This window comes from Salmo trutta, chromosome 14, assembly GCF_901001165.1.
Source record: "Salmo trutta chromosome 14, fSalTru1.1, whole genome shotgun sequence".
Classification (NCBI taxonomy): Eukaryota; Metazoa; Chordata; class Actinopteri; order Salmoniformes; family Salmonidae; genus Salmo; species Salmo trutta.
In genome coordinates, this window is record NC_042970.1 from 73,962,466 (window position 1) to 73,972,762 (window position 10,297).

The 10,297-nt window shown below is 42.4% G+C and overlaps 2 protein-coding genes across 2 annotated transcripts; both read right to left on the reverse strand.

The window, feature by feature from the left end:
- Positions 1–580: 580 nt before the first annotated feature.
- LOC115147371 (cyclin-dependent kinase 4 inhibitor D) lies at positions 581–2,821 on the reverse strand. The gene is made up of 3 exons (XM_029689585.1): positions 2,614–2,821; positions 2,106–2,275; positions 581–1,651 (listed from the first exon to the last, which is right to left on the reverse strand). Exons 2-3 carry the CDS (start codon positions 2,247–2,249, stop codon positions 1,259–1,261), a joined length of 537 nt encoding a protein of 178 aa, XP_029545445.1. The 5' UTR covers positions 2,250–2,275; positions 2,614–2,821; the 3' UTR covers positions 581–1,258.
- A 447-nt stretch (positions 2,822–3,268) lies between these two features.
- Positions 3,269–9,786, reverse strand: LOC115147370 (AP-1 complex subunit mu-2). Its single transcript, XM_029689583.1, has 12 exons — positions 9,570–9,786; positions 8,000–8,156; positions 7,710–7,777; positions 7,401–7,531; positions 6,633–6,780; positions 5,957–6,083; positions 5,697–5,839; positions 5,226–5,297; positions 4,988–5,146; positions 3,991–4,116; positions 3,715–3,790; positions 3,269–3,545 (listed from the first exon to the last, which is right to left on the reverse strand). Exons 1-12 carry the CDS (start codon positions 9,609–9,611, stop codon positions 3,520–3,522), a joined length of 1,275 nt encoding a protein of 424 aa, XP_029545443.1. The 5' UTR covers positions 9,612–9,786; the 3' UTR covers positions 3,269–3,519.
- Between the last annotated feature and the right edge of the window lie 511 nt (positions 9,787–10,297).

The following is a 10,297-nucleotide window of genomic DNA, read 5'->3' on the forward strand; positions in this document are numbered from 1 at the left end:
TACATTCAGTTGGACAACTGACTAGGTACCCCCCTTTCCCTATCACAGACGCTATAATGGTACAGATCTAAAGATAGAGGACTTCTCTATGGGTTTGCCTCCCTTCTTGGCTCCTCAACTCTAGTTGGATAGTGACCTCCTGTGGCCACAATAGAGAACTGCACTTGTCATCAAAATCCTTGTATATGGACTTACATTTACATTTACATTTTAGTCATTTCGCAGACGCTCTTATCCAGAGCGATTTACAGTAATGAATACATACATTTCATACATGGCCCCCCGTGGGAATCGAACCCACAACCCTGGCATTGCAAACACCATGCATTGCAAATACCATGCTCTACCAACTGAGCTACAGGGAATGTAGCTCAGGGAATGTAGCTCAGGGAATGCTACAGGGAATGTAGCTCAGGGAATGAAGCTCATTCCCTGTAGCTCAACTGAGCTACAGGGAATGTAGCTCATGGATGTAATAATATAGAAGATTCTTTTGATCAAGGTTCTGAATTTTAGGTCAGACATAATTCTAAATTGTATAACCTGTTGTTGCTATTTTACCAACAGTAAACAAAAAAGGTCAAGTTAAACACTTTATTTTGTGCTTCAGTCTTCCAAGAAGGAATGAATACTTCATTTTCAATAGTATTTGTATATAAATAACATCTCAAAAATAAAATTGACAATAAATGTAGCTATTTACAAGAGTTCATAAGAATATTTTCAATAAATAAATACATGTAAAATTCCCAAAAATTCCAAATACGCCTAACAAAAGACAAGTTTTCAAAGATAAACACAACTACCATGCAATGTAGTCATCACGGGATACGCCATGTCAAGTCAAAATATCAAAGTTTGGGGAAGAAAAAAAAATCAAACAGTTCAATTTCCTTCACAATGAGGAATAATGCAATATAAGTCATCACAAACACTCAATAATAAAGCCATGTACAAGTGTGCACTCCTGAATCAAAGAGGTCAAATTTAGCATCAAAAGGTGCTTTGCTCTGTGCAAAAATGGTGTCCAAATAATGTCCACCATACTTATTCTTCCATAAGCTGCCAAAACAGGACGGTAAACACAAGTCAACCAGTTACTAAAAATCATACTTTAACAAAGTAAAGTATACATCAACGAATTCAAGTCACCAGGTTTTGAGAGGAGAGTGTAGGTAAGGTTGGTGTAGAAGGGGAGTCTATGCACCATCCAATTCAGCATAGAGAGGGGGGGTTGGTGGTAGAGTCCATCTAACTCCTAAAGAGGGAGCGGTGGGGAGTGAGAGAACACTTTAGACTCCAGCTGTCTCTCTAGAAGCTCCACCACGTCCGGTGTACATGACGATGAGGCTCGGGCGAGGTCCACCGCTGTCTCTCCACTGGTGTTGGGATGTTTCAGGTTGGAGAGAGGTGCAAGGAACTCAATGACGTCCCGGTAGCCCTCTCGGACAGCGATGTGGATGGGTAGGGTGCCGGTGTGGTCTGGCATGTTGACTGATGCGCCAAACTCCACCAGAACCCGGAGTGTGTCCACGAAGCCAGTGCGTGCCGCATCATGTGCCGGTGAGACTCCTCGCCTGTCTGTGATGTTTGGGTCGGCTCCGTGCTCCAACAGTAAGCGGGCCACGTTGGAGTTGCCCATCATCATCACCTAGGGAGAACAGAAGGAGACTTGATGTTAGAGGGCCTTACCAAATGTTATTCATCACATGATGCAGTGTTTGACATAGGCCTAGTGGGAGAGAGTTCATGGGATTGTAACAATTTAATGCAGGGGAATTATAAAGGATATAGGTAGCTAGGTTAGGTACATTTGTCAGAATGGTTGTCCAACACTTTAGCTATTAATGAGCAATAGACAAGGTTGTTACTTGATGCTTCAAAGAAAATAGTTTAACTCTGGTTTTCACTGTATTTCATTCAAACAACAAGGTATAAGAAACCATTCTGAGGAAGCAACCATGGGCTGACAGATCTGTTGTTGTCTCCCTCTCCCACCCACACAGACTTAGTTAGCTACCTATATTACATTAAAAGCCAACACAGTTTGAGTCTTAATATTACAGGCTAGGACACAATGAAAGTTCAATGAGGAAGTTGGTTACCTGTAGAGCGGTCTTGCCAAATTGATTGACAGTATCGGGGTGTACTCTGCATTCCGGCCCTAGCATCCTCCTGACCTCGTCCGTATTTCCCTTTGCTGCGGCTGCGGTCAGGCTCTTGGCCGCATCACTCTGACTCAGGACCATTGTGTGCGGATTTCTATATTTTCTCCCTAAAATATTTATAGAAGAAATAGCTAGCTGAGTAGCTACCAAGTATCTAATTGTAATCAACTGTTCGAGTCGAGCTACGCTAGCCAGTTCGTCTCGTTAGCTAGCTCACTATCATTTATCCCCAACCAGCAAACGTTAGCAAGCTAGTTGCGAGTAGTTCAACCAACATATTATAATGAGAACAAAATGCCAACAATATATATATTACACACACTTCACAACGTTATTTCTTAGAAATTGTGGAGCCCAATTCTAGCTAGTAGCGCAGGATAATAATGCTAGCTAGTAGCTAGCAGTCTCAAAGGGGAATCAAAACTCATATGAAAAGGTAGTTTACCTTGTCTGTTTTGAAAAGATCCCGACCGTTACAGGCTCTTCTTTTCTGTCCTTTTTCCGAGATACTTTTGAAATAAATCACAGCAGGTAAATGTTGAATAACTTTGAAGGCTGCAGGACCTTTAATTTGCGCGCTGAGAACTACGCTACCGTTTACCCAACCAACATTTACAAACATTGGACAGAACGTATCTCGACCAATCAGCGCGTTGAATGGCGAGGTGGGTGGAGTAATGACTTGGTTGCCACCATACAGTCACTGGTTGCTACAGTATCACTGTGGTAACAGTTGAGTCGACCAATGAGAAGCCATAGCGTAGAAGGCGGGCAATTTTGCGGACGTTGATGTCTTCAAAGTACATTCATTCATATTTCTAAACTGTTATAGTAAATCTCCAAAGTCAGAAATTTGATAGTAAGTCTCCAAAGTCATGTAGAAAAAAAGGCGGGTTATTGAAGAAATCGTTCTCAAATGCCCGCGATTGACAGTTGTGTCACTAAAACGCGCCAATGGGTGTGAAAAACGTTTGATATGTGATTTATATACTTTCTGGCTAAAATAGCAGCTAGCATTTTGGATGATATAAAACAATACATTTAAAGCTAAAATGTTTTGTTCACTAAATGTAATAATACACAAGAAAAACACCCCCATAAAAGGTATTTCAAGGCTATAATTTAATATAAACATTTAACAATCTAAGAGACAATGAGTAAAGCAATTAAAATCAAGTTAAATCTCAAATTACATTGCATGAAATAAAAGTAAAAATCACAAACAATTTTATACAGTAACATTATTAAGTAGAGCATTTCAATGAAATTCAAAGACATTTTCCCTTTTTTAGTGTGCAATTAAATTGAACAATGATCTCTGGAAGCAAATGAAGAAGTTAGCCACCATGGTTTAGAAGTTACTCCGTAGTTGGTAATCTAAATGAAAGAAAACAGAACAATAAAAATACTATAGGATAAATACTAGTTCTATTTTTAAAAAGTAAAAATCATTTTTTTCTTAAATTTCTCTCTCTCTATGATTAAATGATGGGGCTCTTTTCACTATACATGAGTAAGCTATATCTAAAGAGCATGGCAGTCCTACCTCCACTCTGTGTGATGTATCTGACCCAGGGCAAGGCCTGGTAACCACTCTTCTCTATAATTTTCATGTACCGCACCTTGAGGCACACAGTGACAGAGGAGAGAGATCAGGTCAGTGTAACTTGATATAATGGACCATTTGATTTGCCTAACCAAATGAGGCACTTGTAGCCTGTGCTACTTTATGCTAAGTAAGTTACCACTTTGGTTCCACATAAGCTTGTTTTCAAAAGGTCAATACAGTATACTCGCATGCGCGAGCACACACACAGCTCACCTGTATCCCTGACACTGTGAAGTATGGAATCTCAAAGTTGACAGTGATGGGAGGTTTGCCCTCCATCTCATCATTCTCCACACTGGGCAGGCCAAAGCTGGCCCGCATCAGAAACTCCTTACCGCCCTGGAGCGACAGCGACACACACAGAGACAGAGAGAGAGAGAGACAGACAGAGAGAGAGAAAGACAGAGAGAGAGACAGACAGACAGACAGACAGACAGACAGACAGACAGACAGACAGACAGACAGACAGACAGACAGACAGACAGACAGAGACAGAGAAAGACAGACAGAGAGACAGACAGACAGAGAGACAGAGACAGAGAGACAGAAAAAGAAAGGGGGGCGGAGAGAGAGAGAAAAATTACAGAAAGGGTGAGATGGTTCATATAGGGCCCTGAGTTTTTCGTCCTGATGATGTGTCCTGACCAGAAAAAGAGTCTGGAGTTTTTCCAGGTCAGGAGCCTTAATGTTCTAAATTCTAGGGTACATTATAGACCCATTTCCTGGCCGACAGCCACATCATGAAAAGTTGCTCACAGTTCAGAATCAGAAAGGGGTTTATTTACATGGGAGTGGGATACAGAATCCTCTGGCTTCAAATGCAGCTTGTGCAATTAAATCAGATGGTTATCGTCTACAACATCATCAGAGGGTTGATTACCTAGCAAGTTAGCAAGCCAGTGAGGCAAGGTAAAATACCACAACTAGAGCTGGATAAAGCCAGGAGAATAATATACTTGTTGAACACAGCTATAGCCATCAGTCTTACGTGTTTTCATGGTCATCACTCTCTCACTGTTAAGTTTGTCAAGGTCCCGACATCAGGGTTAGCTATCCTGCTACAGAGCTTTTTGTTGCGAAGATGTGCGCGCTTCACTCGAACGGGACGTTTGCTTGTAAACCAAAAAATGGCTCTATATATTTGGCCTTGAGTTTTGTCAACAGGGAAGATCGGCTGGAGACAGAAGTGCTGCTTGGATGAAACACTTACAGGGAAGGACTTGATAGTCCACACAGCCAGGTTCTTCTCAGGGACGTATTTAGCGTGGCCCATACTGGTCTTAAACTTGGGGGAGTCAGCATCACTGGGGACGGGCACCCGCACCTCCACATTGTTGGCTACTGACTGCTTCTTGAACTGACCTTTAGCCTATGGAAATAGAGAAAGGCAACTGTAGCATAGGACAATGCATAGATTCATACACTGAGTGTTACTATATAACAACTACCTTAACCATGATCTCGACTCGACTGTGAGAGAACTTCTCGATGACAGACTCAATCCATATCAGAGGCTTCACCTGTAGGGATACAGAATGTGGTTAGTTCTACCGTCAACTGGAAAGCCATTATACAACTTCATCAGTGATGAAGTGGTTGAAAAATAGGCTGATCGCCGTTCGCGGTGAGTCATGTAACACTTCCTTTACTTTCAATGCATTTTTCCCAAAAAAGGTGGGTAAGTGCACACACCAAAATAAAAAAATGGTGCATGAAGTGTTTCCCCTCCACTACACCACTGTACTTGATACAGACAGGGCTTACAGCTGACTCAAGTATTGATTTCGGTACAGTAACATAACAGTGCAATGGAAGAGTGAAACTGTATGAGGGAGGGATGAGGGTATTTAGGGAGGTCATTTATGAGGGACACGTGGACATTTTCAGAGATACAATATGAATTTCTTAAGGTAACTCACGTGAGTGTTGATGCGGTAGGACATGAGTTCAGACTCTCCGTCAGGAGGGATGAAGGAGATGGTGCGGTCACTCTCGAAACGGGACAGACGAACACACTGGTGAAACTTAACGTCCTCCATCGTTACAGTCTTCCCCTTGTCTCCTGAACACACACACTCATATTCATCAACATCTAAAATGCAATTGCATCTGAGAAGCAGTGACTGTGTGTGTGTGTGTGTGTGTGCTCACTGCTAGCCTGCGTGTGTATTGTACATACGGCCAGTGAGGGCGAACAGCGCGCGGTCATTGAGTCCCAGTCTCAGCTCAGGCATGCCAGACAGCATGGTCTTCAGCTTGACGGTGCCCACGATGTCACTGCTCATCACACTGCCATTGGCGTTCACCTGGGGTCAACGCATGACACAGGGGTCAACCTCTGATGGAGACTTTTTATACAGTAGCTAGTTGATTTATTGAGAGAATGCTCAGCCAATTAAAGATCAAATCCACATTAGGGGAAACAGCATCAGTGTTCACCCCAGCACCTTCGGTACTGTTTTTGTTTTGTTGAGGAGATACGGCGGAGAGGAGCATTCGGCAGTAGGGGAAAACTACAGTAGGCCTACATATTCTGCTGTTCGCGCGTGCAGTGATGTCTGAGGAAAAAAAACTGTTCGTTGTTTCCAGTAACTTCTTTGTTGTTGTAATATCGCAAACAGGCGTGGCACTTCCACCAATTAAGGATTCCAGCTTTAATCAATTAAATGAATCAATTATTCAGAAAGCAAAGGTTATTGGTATTTTCATTTTCAGGAAAATATTGATCACTATGGAGATGAAAGCATTATATACACAAAATCAATTATGACAATTATTGATATTGCCCAAACACAAGCAAATTCATTGCCAAATTGCATGTATCAAACCCAGCATCCTTATGGTAAACCACTCACCAGTAAGTTGATGGACTCGATGACGTCGATGAAGACCTCATTCTTCTTGTACTTGATGCCCTCTGACCTCCAGGACACAGCGTTGGTGACAGTGGTGGGAACCTTGGTCTTAGCCACCTCCAGCTTGGTGCCCTCCTGGGTGATGTACCTGGAGAGACAGCCAGTATGGACATCAGTAGCTTGATCCCAGATCTGTTTTGTATGACAATGAATTACAAGGACCAGGAATTGGCAAGACAGCACAAACAGATCTGGGATCAGGCTAAGTCAAGATAACATTCAATGTACCTGTAGTAGAGACAGACAGTATGGAGATCAGTTGGATTGAACTTTCAGAAGTCCCAAAACTTGTCCTTACTGGTTCTAGACCCAACACCATAAAGTATCTGTCTATTAAAACTGCACATTCATAATAATAATAATAATAATAATAATAATAATAATAATAAGCCATTTAGCCATTTAGCAGATGCTTCCAGGTGGAAGGTGGCGTCCCACCTTCCACCTGGGTTTCACACACCTCCAGGACACAATCCCAGAGAGGTGAATCGAAACGTCTTGCACAACGACACCAGCGTGCAGCAGGGACACCCCTCTGCAGTGGAGAATTCACCTGCCCCTCATGTGGCAAACCACAGGTCTCGACTTGGCCTGCACAGCCACATGCAATGGCACTAACACAACTCCCCACAATAACCACAACTGGGAGCAGCGTCATCATCGAAGGACAGCCATAAGCAAGTAAGTAAGTGAGCGGGTGTCACTCACTCCTGCAGGATCTTGCTGTCGGTGGTCTGGGGGAAGCCAAAGTCCATGAGCTCGTCCAGTAGCTCATAGACCACCACAAAGTTGTCCTGTATGCTCTCCTCCTCCAACTCTGTAAAGTACTCTGTGAACACCTGGAAACAACACAACGTCGATTGGCAACCTCAGAAATAATATGTGAATTATGATTATGTTAGGAACATGTTACGTCAAATGGGTCGGGAGAAACCAGTAGACACATTATGCAGGTCTTTTGGTAGAGAGAAACACTTCGGACTCAGCCAAGACAGCACAGACAGACCTCTGACTCACCTCAACCACTTTATAGAGGAAGGCATAGACCAGAGAGGCGTTGGAGTTCTTGTTGGTAGTGGCCACCACTGTTAGAACGTCAAGGTAGATAGAATACACAGGCCTATTCTAAGGTCCTAGGGTAATATGTTTAAGAAGTTCATTATCTTTACTCTAGGGAAAAACACATATTTGTCTTCGTGTAGGTTCGATTAACATCTCATTAGTAAAGCTAACATTATTTATACAGGCTACACAATGGTAATGATTAACTTTTAGCTGGCTAGCGACTAAACTCGTTATAAGGATACAGTACAGGTTGGTGTGCTTGATCCACAGGAAGTGAACGTTGCCGTGCGACATGATTGGACTTGTAAGGCCCTCCTCTTCCTGTGTCATGAGCAAAGGCAGGAAATGGTCAATCTCAGCCATGTCCACGTCGCCCTTGTAGTTCCGACATATGAGCACCTGCAGGGTAAGAGGGGAAATGAATAGGGAAAGAAAAAGAATAACAAACTATATGGGTCAAAGGTCACCCTTAAGGCACCTGAGTTTTTCCTAACCATGTGACGTGACTGTAAAAAAACTCATGGTCCTACTAAAGGTCAATGGGTGAGAGAGGTAATGTAACAATGGTCAATGGTCAGAGAGGTGATGAGGTAATGTAGCGTAGAGGTCAATGGGTGAGAGAGTTCGATTCCATCTCTAAGGAATGCTAAATGAAGGAAGAACATAAGGGCTTGACAACTTTTTGCCTTGACAAGAGATCAGATGGCTGAGAATGGGCTCCAGAGCTAGACCTGTCACTCATTCAAGATGCTGCAGTGCCAACAAAGTCTAGGTGTACAGTAGTACCATGCTACAGGCTTGTAACGGTGACTATTGTGGCTTGTCAGTTGTTGTGTCCGCCTAGGCCAGGGGTTCGGCAACAGGCGGCCCAAAACCGGCCCAAGTGATAATTGTTTTAGTTAAATCAATATAAAATATATTTTATTAGTTTTTGTAAAAAAAAAAAAGACTAATATCAACAAGAATTCAGCTAAAATTGAGTTTAATTTAATGATCGTGTCTCAATGTAATCAAGGTATGAAATTATTATTTTCAAATACGTATTTTTTGCTTAGTTGTGGTCGATTTGCAGTGTACAAATTATTATAATTATGTTCTGGCCGGCGGCTGAATATAGTTGCCTAGGCCTACTAATTTGCATGTAGCCTAATACAACCTCTTGCTGTTGTGCCACTTGAAACCATGTCCTCTTTCCCCTCCCATGACTTCTAGGCCTATTGTAGAGGGATGGAATCTTTCTATCAAATTACACCTCTAGCTGTGGGAGATTCAGGCTATACTGGTTGTGGTCAATGTTTGTTTGTGGATAAGAAACCTGAATAGAGCATTCTCTTCTGTTTACAACATGAATTACTGTGTTGTATGCCCAACCAAATGTGATTTAGAATGTGTTAATCTTTGCACTATCCTTCTACAATGTACACATGATGACAGGTGCCAGGCAACTTTGACTCACTTACTATATTCACTTTCATGTTTGGAAATTATATGTAATTCATTTGTGGCAGCTTTTTTCATAACACCTGGTATAAGTATTTGTCAAGTCTAAAAAGGATGCAGCCACTGGCCTTATGACCTGTTTCTATCTACTTGTGTCCGGAAGTGACTTGTGCAAGGCTTGAATGGAACTGTCACAGCCAACGAATTAATCTTTAACGACGTGGCTATCTATTAATGTTTAATGGCAAGAGCAAACGTTGAACAAACTCGATTACAATCCCAAACAAAAGCGAGTTAAGGTCAAGTCAAGCTAAAACTGACATTGTTTATAACGTTATCAATGACCATAATCAAAATGAGAAGTGATCTTACCTTTCCTTTCAAGTCCAGAACGAAGACAGCGGAGGCAGACATTATCAGCACCAAATGGATCACTCCGCAAGTATTTCAACCACTACAAGCTTGTCCGCTTAAATTCAAGTTAACCTTTAAAAGCGTTTCCTTTCGCCAGTAAAGTTGTCTAAATAAGGTATAAATGTACTCATGGCTTCCACGGTTCCTTTTCTTGAAGGGAACGTCGGATCTGACGTCACGGGCCTCCAGGTAAAACATTAACAGCATCGCACTCACCTGTATGGAAAAACAAGAGGCCTGGACGCACTGCTCGATTATTTCGCGAGATGACGCAAGAGATCCATAAATGCAGGTAGGAACTTTTAGCGCAATACTCACGACTTCCACAAGAGGGCAAACGTACATTAGAAAAGTAACGATTGCAAAAAACAGCTATCTATTCTGTACCATACAGCACAGGAGGCTGGTGGCACCTTAATTGGGGAGGACAGGCTCGTGGTAATGGTTGGAGTTGTATAAGTGGAATGGTATCAAATACATCAAACACATGGTTTCCATCTGCATGATGCCATTCCATTCGCTCCGTTCAAGATATTCTTATGAGCCGTCCTCCCCTCAGCAGCCTCCACTGCCATACAGTCTATAGACTCTATGGTCTGTAGGCCTGGCCTGCTGATAACAGTTTCATGTGATCTTGAAATAGTTTGTATTTTTACTCTCATCTTGTCAAGCCAATCCTGGCTTTT